The sequence below is a fragment of the Brassica napus genome, chromosome C3 (genome assembly GCF_020379485.1).
Source record: "Brassica napus cultivar Da-Ae chromosome C3, Da-Ae, whole genome shotgun sequence".
Classification (NCBI taxonomy): Eukaryota; Viridiplantae; Streptophyta; class Magnoliopsida; order Brassicales; family Brassicaceae; genus Brassica; species Brassica napus.
The window spans coordinates 52,370,606-52,388,936 of NC_063446.1; the positions used below are offsets into that span (position 1 = coordinate 52,370,606).

Consider the following 18,331-nt stretch of genomic DNA (forward strand, 5'->3'; position numbering starts at 1 on the left):
CCAAGAAATCCGGGGTTAGCCTCGAATACCTATTCTTGGTACGTCAGAATCCTTTTCGTGGAACCGTCTCAGAACACCCACACAATCACATCAAATATCTAGAAGATATGATGGATGACCAGTACAATCGCTGTAAACTTTTTTCATTTTCCTTAGAGGGCGACGCCAGAAAATGGCCTGCTAGACCAACTACCAGCAGGCTCTTTGACCAGCTGGAAGGAAATAAGGAATACATTCATTAATCACTTTTTCGATGAGACGCGTTATTGGGATGTAAGGAAGAAAATCTCCACATTCTGCCAGGATCCACGAGAATCATTCAAGAACGCTTGGGAGAGGTTCAAGAGTTACCAGCTTGAATGCCCCCACCATGGTTATTCAGAACCACAACTCATGAATACCTTTTACGGAGGTGTTAACTTGCATTAGCAAATCACGCTCGACACAGCCAGTGAAGGGAGCTTCAGTACCAGAAACCCTGAGGAAGCGAAGCGTTTGATCAAGAATGTAGCTACGGGTAAATCCTACAAAATAATGGACGTAGAGCGAGGAAGGAGAGTTGACTCAATGGATAGGCCACATTTAGCCAAAATCAAAGAGTCTATAGACTCACTTCATTCTGCTCTTGAGGAGCAAAACCAATTTGGGATTTACCAAATTGACGATGATGCCCTTTCTGAACTAGAACAACAGGTGGATTTCGTAGATATTTCAACCTTGAAGGATAGGTATCCTATTCCTGACACCGATAGTTTTACCCGAAGTTTCGATGCTACTGTGGGATCACGCCGAGGCAGAGTGAAATTTAGGTTTAACCAAGCTTTCATGGGAAATCGCAAAATGGCCACTGACCTGAATGGAAAGATAGACATAATCTACATTGAGCTAATGAGGAAGTTCGACGCTTTAAGTGAACACATTAAGAGACTGGACAGTCAAGTAGCGGAAAACGCGACTGCCATCAGAAGAGAAACGGGACGTCTCCCTGGGCGAACTGACGCAAATCCGAAACGCCAAGTTAATGCTGTGTTACAAAGGAGCAGAAAATGCCTCATCCTGAGCACAATAGAAATCAACCATGCAGAAAAGCCCGCTGAAGTTGAGAAGACCGGCGAAAGTAGATCACTACCAATAATTCTCGATAATTCCAACCCAGAATCTGAACTTTCTAGAGAGAAAGGACGATCCGACACTGAAGGATCTGGGAGTGAAACCATCGACCTCGATGAGGAAGAAGAGGAGTTGGAAGAAGATGATGTGGAAATCGATCGACAAGAAGGAAACAATGATGATCGACCAACTACGGTAAATATCGATCGACAAACTGGAAACAATGTCGATCGACGCTCGAATCCTGCTGAACCAGCCGTAGAGAGAGTGTATAGGACTTTGCCACCCTTCCCTCCTAACAAGACGCAGACTAAGCGAGAATTAGATAAAGCAATCTGCAAGAGAGCATTCGATAAAATCAAGTTGGAGATGCCATTAAGTGATGCCATTAAGTGATGCCATAAAAGTATCACCTTCAATAATGAAATATGTGAAGGACATGGTATCCAACAGCTTCCCAGCTGCTGAGCACAGTTTCATGATGGTTTCGGAGGAAGTGAGTGCAATAATCCAAGGCGAGACTCCGATCGATAGGCCCGATCCGGGCTGCTCTGTTTTAGATTGCAATATACAGAATAAAAGTTTTCCTCGATCCCTTTGTGACCTAGGTTCCAGCGTGAACCTCATGCCGCACTCTGTCGCGATATCCCTGGGATACGACAAATTCAAACCAACCAAAATAACTTTTGTTCTTGCCGATAGATCTGTTGGAGTACCTGAGGGGGTACTTGACGACGTGCCAATAAGGATTAACGACTGTCACGTACCAATGGATTTCGTGGTGCTGAAATACCAGAATGAACCAAAGGATCCCCTCATTTTGGGTAGATCATTTCTAGCTACGGCTGGTGCGATCATCGACGTCAAGGAAGGTCGGATATGTCTAAACATTGGAAACATTCCGATGACCTTCGATATGGAAAAACTGATAAGACGACCCTTAATCGATAAATAGACCTCCTACGTGGACGATATCTCTGAGCTGGCTGAAGAATCCTTGTCGACAGCTGGGCTGATGAATACATGTGATTAATGGGCAAGTATAGAAATAGCAAATGTCGACGAAGTAGAAGATGACACTTCGGAATTCAACGTCGATCGATATTTAAAAGACGCCGTTGATCGACAACCATCTTTCCTAGAAGATTGGGATCCTGAAAAAGCAACAAAAATTGAGTTAAAGCAACTGCCTGCAGGACTTAAATATGCTTTTCTCTATAAAGATTCCTACCCCGTAATCGTAAACGCCAACCTAACCAATGGAGAACTTGCGTTGTTATTAATAAAACTGCGCAAGTATAGGAAACCCTCGGATACTCTCTCGAGGATATTCCAGGTATATCTCCGGATCTGTGCATGCACCTAATTCGCTTAGAAGAATCATCGGTGGAACACCAAAGGAGACTAAACCCGAACTTGAAAGAAGTTGTTAAGAAAGAAATTATCAAACTCCTAGATGCTGGAGTCATCTACCCAATTTCGGATAGCAACTGGGGGAGCCCGTGCATGTTGTGCCTAAGAAAGGTGGAATTACAGTGGTGAAGAATGATAAAAAAGAACTCATCCCTACATGGACTGTCACCGGACATCGGATGTGTATCGATCACTTCCCTTTACCGTGTTCATTGACCAAATGCTGGAAAGGTTGGCAAATCACCAATACTACTGTTTTCTTGACGGATACTCTGGATTTTTTCAAATCCCTATACATCCTGACGATCAAGAAAAGACTACCTTTATATGCCCTTACGGAACATTCGCGTACCGCAGAATGCCATTCGGCCTTTGTAATGCTCCTGCCACTTTCCAACGATGCATGATGTCAATCTTTACGGATATGATATAAAATTTCATGGAAATCTTTATGGACGATTTCTCAGTCTATGGATCTAGTTTCAAAAACTGTCTCGACAACCTATGTAAAGTTCTGGCAAGATGTGAAGAAAAGAACCTAGTTCTAAATTGGGAAGAATGCCACTTCATGGTTAACGATGGAATTGTCCTAGGACACAAAGTATCCGCTGCTGGTATAGAAGTTGATCGAGCAAAAATTAAGGTAATGACCGGCTCGCCTGCACCTACAAACATGAAAGACGTGAGAAGTTTTCTCGGACATGCCGGATTTTACAGGAGATTTATACAAGATTTCAATAAAATCGCTAGACCACTGACATCCCTCCTTTGTAAAGAAGTTAAACTTGACTTCACACCAGAGTGCGTAAAGTCTTTTGAGGAAATAAAGAAAGCCTTGATAACTGCCCCCATCGTACAAGCACCTGACTGAAATCTTCTTTTCGAAATTATGTGCGATGCGAGCGATTTCGCCTTAGGAGCAGTTCTAGGCCAAAGGAAAGAAATAAGGCTACATGCTATTTACTATGCCAGTCGAACACTCGATGAGGCACAAAGGAATTACGCAACAACAGAAAAAGAACTACTTGTTGTAGTCTATGCATTTGAAAAATTCCGCGAATACCTAATCGGTTCGCGAGCGATTGTCCACACCGACCACGCTGCAATAAAATATTTAATGCAGAAGAAAGACGCGAAACCACGATTCTTGCGATGGATCCTTCTACTTCAGGAATTTGACCTCGAGATTAAAGTTAAAAGAGGAGTAGAAAACGGAGTCGCAGATCACCTTTCCCGGATACGATAGAAGACGACGTTCCTATCGACGATTTCTTTCCTACAGAAAACGTTTACCAAACAAATTCATTCGTCGGAAAAGTATGTCTCACATCCGAGGAACTGTCGATCGACGACGACGATGCTATGTCGATCGACACTCCCGATGATCAAAATAAAGAAATATCCCCCATAACCATCACCTTCGATATAAAAATAAGCGTCGCATGCAACAAGATGCATCCTGACCATGATTCCCCTGTAGACGGAAGTCTGAGTCGGGAAGTGCATGCAGTCGAAAAAGGTTCGAGGAATAGACCTTGGTACGCTGATATAGTAAACTATCTGGCCGCTGACGTAGAACCCGAAGAGCTAAGAGGTTATCCAAGGAAGAAGTTTTTAAGAGAAGTTATGAGATATCACTGGGATGAACCATATCTCTACAAACACTGCTCTGACGGGATGTAAATACGCTGCGTCACCGAAACTGAAACTCCTTATATTTTATTACAATGCCATGGATCCGACCATGCTGGACATTTTGCAACCTTACCATGTTTCACGATGCTCATGCATTCATAGCACAATGCGACAGATGTCAACGAAGAGGAAAAATCAGCAAAAGACATGAAATGGAACAGAAATCTTTTCTAGAAGTAGAAATCTTTGATTGTTGGGGAATAGATTTCATCGGTCATTTCCCTTCCTCATACGGGAATAAATATATCCTATTCGCTGTTGATTATATGTCAAAATTGGTAGAAGCAGTAGCCTCCCCAACGAACGACGCGTCCGTAGTTATTAAGCTTTTTTAAAGCATTTTCTTCCCGAGATTTGGAATTCCCCGAGTAGTCATAAGTGACGGTGGATCCCATTTCATCAACAAAATTTTTTATGGATTACTCCGGAAGAACGGAGTGCACCATAGAGTTGTTACACCCTACCATCCGCAGACAAGCGAACAGGTAGAAGTCTCAAATCGGCAGATCAAAGAAATCTTAGAAAAGACTGTAGGAACATCTAGGAAAGATTGGTCTAGGAAACTGGACAATGCACTTTGGGCTTACCGGACTGCATTGAATACTCCTTTAGGAACCACCCCATTTCACTTGCTCTATGGAAAATCATGTCACTTACCGGTTGAGCTAGAACAAAAGGTAGCCTGGGCTATAAAATTATTAAACTTCGATATCAAACCTGCTACCAAAAGGAGACTCATGCAGCTTAACGAGCTGGATGAATAAGACATTTAGCCTATGAGAGTTCAAAGATATATAAACAAAAGACGAAAACATATCATGATAAAAAGATCATTTCCAGGCACTTTGAACCAAATGATCAAGTGCTGCTATATAACTCTCGGCTTACGTTATTTCCCGGAAAACTCCGATCTCGTTGGTCAGGTCCTTTCACTGTTGTGGATGTCAAATCTTATGGAGCCATTACGCTTATAAACGATAAAGGAGAACAATTCACAGTGAACGTTCAACGAGTAAAACACTATTGGGCTAAACCGCCAATTAACAGGCCTTTAAACTTAGGCATTCCTCCTGATAATTAGACAGATCATACCTCGAGTTGAGCTAAGGACTTAAAATAAACGCTGGATGGGAGGCAACCCATTTCTATGTTAGGAAACTTAGGATATAAAAAGACCAAAAAAAAAAACTAATCTTCGGAAAACATAACGGCTGTCGATCAACGCAGGCACCTCCTCATCGATCGACGGGAAATGAAAAAACACGGGCTCATTTAAGTCGACATTAAGTCGACACTCACACAATCCTGAAAACCCTTCAAACAAACTTCCACCCCTTTTCTCTCTCGTTTCTCGGCCAAATCTAACGATTCTTACGCTCAATCCAATCGATTTTCAACATGGTATAAACACAAAATTGAGTAAATTTTCGTTCTTGTTAGGGTTGAGATAAAAGATGAACTAGAACCGGGATTTTCGGGCTTATATTGATCGATTTGTGTTGATGGAATGATAGAAGAGGGATTACTGATCGATTCTACTGATTATATATGCTATGCAAATCGAATTGCAGCAAATGGGTTTTTGCAGGTTCTCACGATGGAGACATCGATCAATGCTACCCATTTACATCGATCGATTTCATTATTGAAATGTCGATCGACATCAACACAAATCTGTCGATCAATATAGACAATTACACCACCGAACTTCACTGATTTCATATTTCATTTGTGAACTTTGCTTACAAAATGACGAAAGGAGAACGAAGCGGAGATTTGACACTGGCAGCACAGCTCCAGTCCGCGCTGCAGCCAAGAGATCGAAATGCAGAAACCGTGCGATCGAAGACACATGGGATGATTATGACAGCATATTCTACTATGAGTGGCTGAGGGTTTCCATCGAGCCTACGCGGTTCGTTGATCCGGACGTGATCAGACTGTTGGGTGTTGGGGTCAAAATCGGTTACGACGAAATCAACGTCGGAAAAACCTTCTGATAAAATCTTCTTCTCCATAAAAACAAAAAAGAAGTCAAGAAAGAACGGAAAAAACTATCAAAGGTCTAATGATCAGTTCGTCGGAGAACGGCAGAGCTGGATCGAAAGCGGATTCAGCTCGGCCGTTCGCTGAGCTAGACCAAGTCATGTTCTGCGAACGGCCGAGCTGGATCGAACGCGGATTCAGCTAGGCTGTTTGCCGAGCAGGACCAGTCCAGTTAGGCGAACGGCCGAGCTGGATCGAATGCGGATTCAGCTCGGCTGTTCGCCGAGTTGGACCAGTCCAGTACGGCGAACGGCCAAGCTGGATCGACCGGATTCCGTTTTCACCTCGTCCTCGTAACTCCAGTCCCGAGATTGCATCGAACTCATTCTTGTTTCATCTCGATCGGAGGTATCATTGGAACTTTACGATTTAAAAACCGCAAGAATTCATTTTTTTCTCGAAGAACATTCGGATTGGTCGTATAAAATGGCAACAGTTAGCTGAACACCCAAGGTTGCCTACGCTATACGAGGAATTTGAATGTTCTTTGGAATCAACATCGTTTCGGAAGCATTGTTATTATAAAATCATAAAAATGCCAAAGTCGGAAAACGGCCCAGAAAGGGCCAGAACACGGCAAAGAGCCCACTTATGATTATATGGAACCAAGCCTAGTCGTTACGACGGTTTATCACTTATCGCCCAAAAGAAGATAAATGTCAAATTTCCGAAGATAAAGTCATGTTTCCGAAGATAAATACAGAGATCGAAGAAAAATGGAATATTTCCACGAAGTGATAAACTCGACCGAGGGCAGAAAGGGAAAAGGTAAACTGCCTTAGAAGGAGTATATAAGGGGATCGAAGCTGAAGGGACGAGACACACAATAATTTTTACTCAGAGCAATACTTAGAGCGATTTAGGCAACTTTCCGTTTTTGTTATTCAAGCTGCGACTCAATTAAATTTTCTTCAATCTGAGGTGCTAGAACTAGGGGATTTCGCCGACAGCTCAAGCAGCCGAGGCATTTACCTTGTTGTAACGCTCATACGTAGATTCAGAATAAGACCAATTTCGTTCTCTTTTCGATTCCCATATTTTTCTCGTCTGTCTTTTCGTGTTCATGATTGTTTGACGTGTGAATTAGCAGATATCTGGGATCTTTGGTAAATTAGGGCTTTCCTAACTTTCCTAATTCAACGGAAATCGACGAAGAGAATTTCGGTTCCCACAGTTTGGCGCTAGAAGGAGGGGGGAGGGTACAGATCAGTCTAACTCTCAGCCACCAACGCTTGATCAGACATGTCAGCTGACGATCTCAACAACTAACAAACTCGCGACGGCGACGCCATCGACGACAACGTTGGAAGCACTCCAGCAGCGAACGTTGCCACGGTTCACCTCAACACCGCAGCGTTCGAGGAGGTTCAGAAAATGTTCTCGACTTTCGAAAAAAAGTCGGAAGAACGAGACAAGGTCATGAGTTCTCTCGCTCAACAGGTCGAAAACCTAACGGCAAGAACCAGTGTCGTCCTTCCGCGCGGGAATACCCGAATCGACGGAAGGAGACTCGATTTTGCGAGTCCTTTGGACCGGTCCGGCAACACGCAAGGGAAAACGTCATGGCAAAATCCCGACGAAACCACTCCTGCGCCAACATGGAAAAACCCGGGTGATCTTCCCCCTATCGTGGAAGACGAGGATGAAGGAGAAATTGAGCGCGTCGATGTGGATTCTAGCAGTCAGTCCAAACCTGCGGACGAAGACGCAGACGTGCATCCGCGTCGTACAAGGAGTCATGCGGCTAAAGATGATTCCCAGTTCGACAATCCTATGACCGAAGAAGAAGAATCTATCTTCTAGGAGTAATAGGAGGAACTGGCCAAGGAGTAGACTCGGAACACTTGCGGCAAACACCGACAAAATCGGAAACCTACTAGCGAGAAATTCCAGATCCGCGATCTTTCCGATCATCTAATGAAAACGGCTGCAGAAGTCAGAACGGTGAAATCTCAGACTCACAACGCTACTAGCACCACGCCCGAGATCGATCTGCTGCTCGAAGAATTTCGAAAAACGCCTTTTACAACCCGCATCACCAGAACTAGGGTTTCAGACCCCAGAAAGATCAAGGAAACGCCTTACGATCGAACAACCGATGCCAGGGCACACCTGCAAGCTTTCCAGATCGCAATGGGGAGTGTCAAATTCAGAGAAAGCGAAAGGGATGCCGGCGAATGCCGCCTCTTCGTCGAAAACCTCCAAGGAGCAGCGATTGAATGGTTCTCCCGCCTGAAGCGGAATTCCATTGGAAGCTTTCGCAAACTCGGCTCGGAGTTTCTCAAGCAGTACTCTATGTTCATAGACCGAGAAACCTCCGATGTCGATCATTGGAGCATGTCCCAAGGAGAGGACGAGCCCCTCCGTGACTTAATAAAACTATTTAAGATTGTCATGGCTAGAGTCAGCGGAATAAGCGACAAAGTGGCAGTAGACAGACTCCGTTAAACGCTTTGGTATAAGTCAAATTTCAGGAAGTGGATAACCTTGGATAAGCCTAGTACGATTCAAAACGCGCTCCATAAGGCCACAGACTACATAACCATCGAAGAAGAGACGAAAATCTTATCGCAAAAACACAAGCTCAAGAAAACTTCATTGAAGGACCCCGGGTCGGATCAGAAATATAAAAGAAGAAACCCTCATAACAACAAATACGTCCATCATGGGGAAGAGGAGACCCAGGGAGCGCATAACTACGCCATCAATTCCGGACCAGAGCAAGGCCGGACAATGGGAAATACATGGACCCGTAATCCGAATTACGACGAGAACTCCTTCTGCGAATTCCATCAGGCCGGCGGCCATTCGACCATAAATTGCAAGGTTCTCAGTGCCAGGTTGGCCGCAAAGCTGCTCGCAGGAGAACTCGCCGAAGTATCTAACATAAAAAATCTCATCTGCGACTCAGACTATCCTCCGAGAAACGATAAAGCGCCTCAAACCGAGAAGTCTCTCTGAGAGAACCAATCAGGAGAAAAGAGCGGAAGAAGGCAGGACGAGAAGGGCAACGACAATAGTCATCGCATAGTCAATATGATCATCGGAGGATCGCAGTACTGCAGCGATACCATCTCTACCATCATCGCTTATGAGCACAAGGCTGAGATAAGCGCAAATTCGCTAACCTGGCCCGCGCCTAGCGACTTCCCAAAAGGAGTGATCACTTTCGATGAACAAGAGGCCAGCAGGATCGATCAGCCCCACTGCGACCCCCTCGGGATCGATCTAATGATAAGAGATCTCGAGGTCGTGAGAGTTCTCATCGACACGGGCAGCACGGTCAACGTCATCTTCCGCGACACTCTTAAAAGAATGAACGTCGAGCTAGGAGAAGTCGTACCACCCCCCAAGCCGCTAACCAGTTTCGAGGGCACGACCTCTATGACTCTCAGATCGATCAAAATATCCATCGTGGCAAAAGAAATCACGAAGATCGTCGATTTCGCAGTCGTTGACCACCCAACCATCTACAACGTCATCATGGGCACACCTTGGCTGAACGCCATGAAAGCAGTCCCATCGACTTATCACTTAGTCATCAAATTCCCAAATCATAGCAGAACTGCCGCAATATGGGGATCCCAGACACAGTCGAGATGCTGCTTCCTGGCCGAAAACAAACCATGGCAAATCACGACCATCTAGATGGTGAAAACCCAAACGGGCAAAGCTAACTCAAACGTCTACTGAAAAAGCTTTGAAAGAAGACGATCCAGAATCGTCAACTCAAGCAACGGCCAAAGAACAACCAGTTTCAAAGCCCAACGCTTCTACCCAACCGGAGGAAACAAACAAGGTAAAAGTCGTCGATCCTGCAACTAACGCGATTGACGCAATAGCCGAGTAAACACACTCGCACAAAAAGCAGAACTACGAGATGGCTAGATCTCCGAAGAGGGTACGTATGCAGCTCGTCCAAGAACGAGTTCAGCTATCCCCCCTCTCCAAAAGGGGGGGGGGTGAGTGGGTACATATACGAATACTCGTATATTCCCGCATTCTAAAATATTTGCCTTGTACTCAATATTTTTGAAACTTTTTCGGCAAAAAAATTCATTAATATCTCTCTTATTTTGGAAAAACATCTTGTTATGCTTTCGGAATACATCCAAAGACAACCAAAACGATTATTGTACGAAACTAAAAAGTGGAAACTCGCAACAAATCATCCTACCTCGAAACGAATCAACTCCACATTAACTTATCCGACAATGAAACTTCATCACATCGACTAAGGCATGGCCGGAAATAACAGATTCCATCATAGAAACTCATTCGCAAAAATGTTTCGGACGCACGACCAAAAAACGAGACCCTGGTCTTTGATACTCAAATTATCGCTAACAGTGTGTTTTCGAAAATAAAAATAAGCGAGACGTCGCCTAGATCTTCAAAACATGCTCTCAGTCCGTTCGCGACTATAAATTTCAAACGCTCGTCGACTAGCCCCGCCGAGCACATTAGCCGTCCTAAACGAACACATTTAGATTCATCCTAAGGATAGATCCTCTTACATCCTACTACGATAAAATAGCGTGCTATAAAACAAATCCAAAATTTCGGTCAGCACTTTCGGGAGACTTAAAAATTGTCCTTGAAGAGATGCTCGATTCCTACCATACAAGTCGTTTAAGCCGGAAACATATCGCGGACTTTAAAGCGGAATGGGGTCAGGTTAAAATCGCAACAGGCTAAAAAACAGCCGATTAGTCATTGCAAAAATCTTCAACCGAAAGTAAACCTAGGTCTTACCCTAAACCCAGCACACTGGTCTCTAACGTCTCAAGGCATGATATCGAAAAGATACGAGATCCTGAAAGCATGTCTCTTCGTCCATAACCAAAAACACGCTCAAAGCTTCAATGAGTTCGACGATCCACCAAAATAAAAAGAGGCGAAGGACGAGATGACAACTCGAAACCTTCTCCTTACACTTAGCAAAAAAAAAAAAATCCAAACATAATTAAAACCTCCTTTTTATAAAAGCATGTTTCATACACAAAGCCGGTAAAATGGCAGGGATTCGAAGCGTCACTCGGCCTGTCCCATTACATAAAAACATGGCCATACTAGGCCAGCACACGTACAAATAGCAGAAACAAATTACAAAGTCAAGGGGACACTTTCCCGAACAACTCATAGCGAACCTTGCGGTCAATCGCCAAGATCGAAGTTCCCACTCATCGATCTTCCGATCGAGTAGTCGTTCACATCAAGCGGAGCCACCGGCTGGTCCACTTTGTGCGCCTCGCTAGGATCTCCCGTCTCAGCCTCCACCGTGTCGGGAGAAATGGGAACTGGTTCCCATTGCTCCCAAATCTCTTCCTCAACCTCAGAAATTTTTAAATCTTTGTTTTTCTCGGCCATATTCCCTGTCTGCTTCGCATACTTGTTAGTAAACGTGTATTCGGGAAGTTGCGTAACGTACAAACCACCCACGGTTCCACGACACTCGTGATAATCCGCGACCGCCTTGTAGCGCCCGTTGAGCTCTCCAAACTTTTGCGAGAACTTATCACGACGGCTCTTCACAACTTCGACTATCTCTCTCTTCCCTCGCCTATAGGCATGGTTGACCTCCCTCTCGAACGACTCTCTCTCACGACGACGAGAACTTTCCAACTCATCTTTCAAACGAGCAATCTCTTGGTCAGCCACCTCAACCTTGAATCGAGCCATCCGAGCCTCTTGTTTGCTTGTATCGAGGGCTCGGTTTATCATAAGAAGGCCTTGCGAGAATTCTCAAAATCAGTAAAGCTTAGGGCCAAACAAAACCCGAGAATGTCCAAAGATGAGAACCTACCCCAATGACCATCCTCGCCGCCTTGGAAAAATCTGGCACTTCGTTGGATCCACCCTCAGTCGGAGGAAAGTCGAATTCAAACAACCCGTCGAGGTTAAACTGCTCGCCGCTGCTTCCACCGGCTTGACTGTCAAGATAGTCCTTGAGTATGTTATCAGGAGAAAGCTGTCCATCAACCACATCTTCATCCAACATAAGATGCTTGTCCTTGCGAGGCTTTGACTTGTCTCTCTTCATCTGAATATGGAATTAACCAATCCATACTAGACTCCGACCCTTCTTCAGTCGGCAGGTCAGGCTGAAACCGGGAACGATAGAGCGCGACAGCATGGTGGACCCACTTCGGGGAAAAGTGCGCCTAAAAGCATGGACGTCCGCGTAATAACTCTCGAATGGTGAGCAATCCTTCGGGAACCAGATAGAAAGTGGCGGACACTAGAAAAAAAAAACACAAATGAAGATCGGACATTGTCGAAACCAAAGATAGCGAACGTTTGGAATCAGGAATAGCTTTTTTTCCCCCAATCAGTCCTAAAGATGGGGATGGCGCTCGCTTCCACCGAGGCATCTCTAAGACGGACAAAGAAGAACTGCTCCTTCCAAAAATGGTATTTCGATATGAACTCCGAGATGATCGCCATGTTCGTACGAGGCGTCACTTGGACCATGAGTGAAGTAGACCATCTGGGCTCAACTAAAGCCTCGAGATGATCAGCGTCAACGGTGATTCCTAGTTCGTAACTCAGCACCAAGATCCCAACGAGGTGCTATAAACCGCATGGATTAACCTGGCTGATCGACATGTTGAAACGGTTACGAAGCTGTACGATAAGCTCCGGGTAGGGAACCATAGATGACATTGCATCAAGTACGCCTCATAGCACGTGAAATAGCCTTCAGGCGGAGATTGTGCAACTTCCCCACCTTCTGGGAGGCGAAACTCGACTGATTCAGGAATCCTGCAGAAACGTCTAGTGGCCGCAAGCCCATTTGGACAACTCCTGCTCGGACAACCGGCCACAGGGTTGGTTTTAAAAGGGAAAGGTCCCCATAGCACAGGAAGGGGAGGTTTCACTTAACCCCTAGCCGTCCAGTATGCATCGATCACTTCAGGATCGATCGATGTTGGGGTCAAAAATGGTTATCTCGAAATCAACGTCTAAAATCACATTTCCTCGCGGAGGCCTTCTCGACACAATCTCGGTAAAAGTTCCCGAGCGTAAGTTTCAAAGAGAGACGTTTTCCGGAACTAAAAAACATACAGTCCAGGTCGACGGATGGCCACACAGGACTGAACGTGCGACCAGCTCGGCCATCCGCCGAGCTGGATCGAACGGAAGACCAGCTTAGCCATCCGCCGAGCTGGACCAAACGCACAACCAGCTCGGCCATCCGCCGAGCTGGACCAGCCAGTTTGGCGGATGGCCTATCTGGATCGAATGCACGACCAGCTCGGCCATCCGCCGAGCTGGACTAGTCCAGTTCGGCGGATGGCCGAGCTGGAACGATTGCGTTGTTCTCGTCCTGTCCACAATGCTCCTTTCCTAAGATTGTATCGAACTTGCTCTTGTTTCGTCTCAATCGGAAGTACCGTTTGAACTCTACGATTCAGAACCCGCAATAACATGTTTTCTCGAATAACGTTCGGATTAGCTAAACGCCTAGAATTGCCTATGCGAGGAGTTTGGATGTTCTTCGGAATCGACGTCGTTTCAAAAGCATCTTTTTTATAAAATCGTAAAAACGCTTAAGTTAGAAAACAGCCCGAAAGAACCCAGGACGCCGCAAAGAGCCCACTTACAATTTAATGCAGAATCAAGCTCAGTCGTTACGACGGTTTATCATTTATTACTCAGTAGAAGATAAATGTCAAGACAAGTTCCGAGGATAAATGCAAAGTTTCCGCGAACTGATAAACTCAACCATAGACGAGAAAGGAAAGGGGAACCGACCTAGGAGGATATATAAGAGGAGCCAAAGCCAGGGGCGAGGGGGAGAGATTTTTTTACACCTGGAAGAACTCTGCTAGCTTAGGATAACTTAGAATTTAGGCGGCTGGATTTTACTTAGACTCTTTTCGTTCTTGTTCAAAGACTAACTTGGCTAGCGAAACTCTGCATGTCTTATCTCTTACGAATCCTGTAACCCTATCCTTTTATCAATCTATAATACGCCTCTGTGCAATTTACTTTCAATATTATGCTAGCATTGTCTCTTTCGTTTTTCGTGTGTTTACGCAAATAATCCGGGACCTCTGGAAAATTTAGAGTTTCTATCTTTCCTTATTTTACGGAAAATTGATAGTGTGGATGTCGGTTCCCACAGTTTGGCGCTAGAAGGAGGGGGGTCGGATTCTACAACTCAAAAACCACAAAACTTATGAGGCAGCATGAAGAAAATCGTGGAGTTCTTGGTCATTAATCGACCTGCGTCGTATAACGCGATCGTAGGAACTCCATGGCTGAATTCAATGCAAGCAGTCCCGTCAACGTACCACATGTGTCTCAAATTCCCAACCCCTCTCGGAATAGAGACCATTTGGGAAATCGGAGAATCTCGCGAGTATGCTTCGCCGTGGAATTAAAGTGAAAAAACCCTTTAGTGGAGGTAACGCCTAAAAACAAAAAGAAATCATCCGCCGAACTCCACGCCCTTGAACAAGACAAAACTGAAGTCTTTTGGCAGTTGCGAGTAGCCGAAGCTTTGGAGGGAAAACACGAACCAACCTGCGAGCCCGTTGTCTCGGTATGCTTAGACGAAGCGTTCCCAGATCGTTGTGTCAAAATCGGCGCGAATCTGAGCGAGTCTCTGAAAACCGAGCTTATGGCCTGTCTTAAAAAAAACTTGAACACATTCGCATGGGCCGCAAAGGACATCCCTGGGATTGATATCAACATCACATGTCACGAGCTCAATGTCGACCCAACTTTCAAACCTGTCAAGCAAAAAAGATGAAAACTGGGACCTGAACGCGCTGGCGTAGTTAACGGCGAATTCGAAAAACTTCTCAAAGTCGGATCCATAACGGAAGTTAGGTATCCTGACTGGCTCACTAATGCAGTCGTAGTGCTCACATCATTCCCACTACGAACAATCCTGCATAGCCCCATTCAGTCTGGAAGGTTAGCAAAATGGGCAACCGAGCTGAGCGAGTACGACATCGAGTACGGAGCAAAATCTTGCGTGAAATCGCAAGTACTCGCCGACTTCTTAGTATAACTTCCTACAGGGTGCACGACTAACCAGAAGCCTGATTTGACCAGGACCCTCCACGTCGACGGATCCTCTTCCAAACAAGGCTTTGGAATCGGGGTCAGACTCACGTCACCAATGGGGGAAGTACTGGAACAGTCATTCCAACCAATTTTCCAGGCTTCGAACAACGAAGCCGAGTATGAAGCCCTAATTGCGGGTTTACGATTGGCTCACGGCCTAAAAATACGTAACATTCACGCCTACTGTGATTCCCAGCTAGTTGCAAGTTAATAGAGCGGGGAATATGAAGCTAGGGACGAGAGAATGGATGCTAACTTAAAACTCGTTCAAAACTTGGCTCAAAGTTTCGATCAATTCGCTCTAACCCGGATTCCTCGTGCCGAAAACACACAGGCTGACGCCCTAGCCGCGTTGGCATCTAGTTCGGATCCAGATCTGAGCAGAGTGATTCCCGTAGAATTCGTAGAGCACCCTAGCATCGGGCCACCCGTCATAATAAACTTAATCGATTCACCTTACGGCGATCCAGACGAAGTCGATGTCCAGGCAACGAAGGATCTAGAACAGTCCGAGTATGGATTCGACAAACCTTGGACAAAAACAATCTTCGCATACATCATGGATGGGAAACTCCCAGCGGAAAAATGGGCAGCCCGAAAGATTAAGACCCAATCCGCGCGATACGTCTTGGTGGAAGAGGAACTCTACAAGTGGAGATTTTTCGGACCACTCATGACCTGCGTGGAAGGAAAGAAAGCACGAAGGATAATGGAAGAAGTCCACTATGGATCATGGGGAAAGCATTCGGGCGGAAGATCCCTCGCAATCAAAATCAAACGCCACATACACTATTGGCCGACGATGATCAAAGATTGCGAGAACTTCACGCGAAAATGCGAAAAATGCAAGAGGCATGCTCCTACTATCCATCAGCCGGCAGAGGTTCTCTCGTCGATCTCGGCACCATATCCATTCATGCGATGGTCAATGGACATAGTCGGACCCATGCACAGGTCAAACCAAAAAACGATTCTTTTAGTTTTGACTGATTTTTTCTCAAAATGGGTCGAAGCCGTTTCCTACGCAAGCATCAAAGACAGCCAAGTCGAAAGTTTCGTGTGGAGAAACATCGTCTGCAGACATGGTGTGCCATACGAAATCGTAACGGACAACAGATCCCAATTTATTTCGACCAGATTCGAGGCCTTCTGCGAAAAATGGAAGATACGACTGACCAAATCGACTCCTAGACCCCCACAATATAACGGCCAAGACGAAACGATTAACAAGACCATGCTCGATGGGCTTAAGAAACGATTGGACGCCAAAAAGGGTAGATGGGCCGAAGAACTCGAAGGAGTCTTATGGTCACATCGCACGACTCCGAGACGCGCAACGGGAGAAACTCCATTCGCTCTCATTTACGAAAGTGAATGTATGATCCCAGCGGAAGTCGAATTCACCGGAGTACGCAGAAGATTACTCCCAAAACTAGAAGATTCGAACAATCTAATGTTGTTGGATGAGCTCGATCTAATCAACAAACGACGGGACCATGCCCTTATACGAATTCGAAACTATCAACAGGCGGCTGCAAAGTACTACAGCACTAACGTACGCAGCCGCAAATTCAAAGAAGGCAACTTAGTCTTAGGAAATTTTTTCCAAAACATCGCCGAGCGGAATGCAGGAAAACTCGGAACTAACTGGGAAGGACCTTACAAAATCATAAAAGTAGTCCGACCAGGCGCATACGAAATCGCGAATATGCAGGACATCAAAATTCCAAGAACTTGGAACGCGATGCACCTCAAAAAATACTACCACTAAGCAACACTTTTCACCGAACTACGAGACGGCTTGATCCCTGAAAAGGGTATGTAGGAAATTCGTCATATGACGAGCTCAGCTGTCCGCCCTCAATAAAAAAGGGGGGGAGCAGGTACGTATACGTAGTCGTACACTCCCAAAAAGAAATATCCGATCCCAGACTCGATATTTTTGAAACTTCTTTTTAACACGGCGGAAAACATCCCAAAATCCGAATGTCATCAGAACACTCCATCAAAAAATGACGTAAAACTTCAACCTTCGGCAAAGCGAGACGTCGCTAATGCCCGATGTTGGGGAAAACTACTCAGGTACTACTTACCTCCAGACCCTAGGCAGGACCCAGACCTCCGGGTCCCAGTTTTAGGAACGCTCAGGATCCCCAGTATCGGGTACCCCGGTATCGGTTCCAGGAACCGCCTCCAGCTCCAAGAAAAGGCAAATTGCCGATAAGGAGAACCTTCCATATTTCTGAATATGGAAGACTTCCATCTACTCCAACCGACAATAACCGACCTATAGACGACTATATAAGGGGAACCCAAACCCTAGAACAAGGGATCGACTCTTTTAGACTTGAAGGCTAGAATTAGACGGCTAGACTAGGGTTTCTTACTCAATACTTTGTAATCTCTTCTAGTTTGATCTAATAAACGCTTATTCAAGTCATAATCTCTTTTACTACTCTAAAATCTATACTAAATATCAGCTCATCCATCGTTCTGTAGTACTCTAAAAGATCCTATACAAAAATCCCCTAACAGTTTGACGCTAGAAGGAGGGGAGTAATCTAAACTACGTGACGATGGCGGTGGATGAGCAAGACAACCCGTCAGAATCTACTCCAAGAGAAGCTGAGCTACAAAGGCAACTCGACGGATTACAAAGCCAGGTAACCGACTTGCACAAGGCGCGGGAAGCTACCGAGAACCCTGAGATTTCCTCCGAATCCCAAAGCCTGAAGGAAAAGCTAGATGAACATTCGAAGCAGTGGGAGCAAAGTGCTGAGAAGCTTACTCAGCTCGAATCTGAAAATCTTGTTCTCCGAGACAAGAATCAAGCCCTCAACACGGCAAGCAACAAGAAGCGCCGCTTCCGCACACAGGTCCGATCCATGCCGAGCCTGGACACACCCAACACCGCAAGAGGTACCGCTCGACAGCCTTCAGGTGAAGCCAGGGCATCAGGAGAAAAAGCTGGAAATACGCGAGTCCA

At 45.4% G+C, this 18,331-nt stretch overlaps 1 protein-coding gene and 1 non-coding gene across 2 annotated transcripts; one reads left to right on the plus strand and one right to left on the minus strand.

Annotated features, from left to right (window-relative positions):
- Positions 1-270: 270 nt before the first annotated feature.
- Positions 271-377, minus strand: LOC125584847. Its single transcript, XR_007321754.1, has one exon. It is a non-coding gene; the product is annotated as a small nucleolar RNA R71 (small nucleolar RNA).
- A 7,804-nt stretch (positions 378-8,181) lies between these two features.
- LOC106356119 lies at positions 8,182-9,225 on the plus strand. Its single transcript, XM_013795947.2, has 2 exons — positions 8,182-8,552; positions 8,739-9,225. Exons 1-2 carry the CDS (start codon positions 8,182-8,184, stop codon positions 9,223-9,225), a joined length of 858 nt encoding a protein of 285 aa, XP_013651401.2.
- The last annotated feature ends 9,106 nt before the right edge of the window (positions 9,226-18,331 follow it).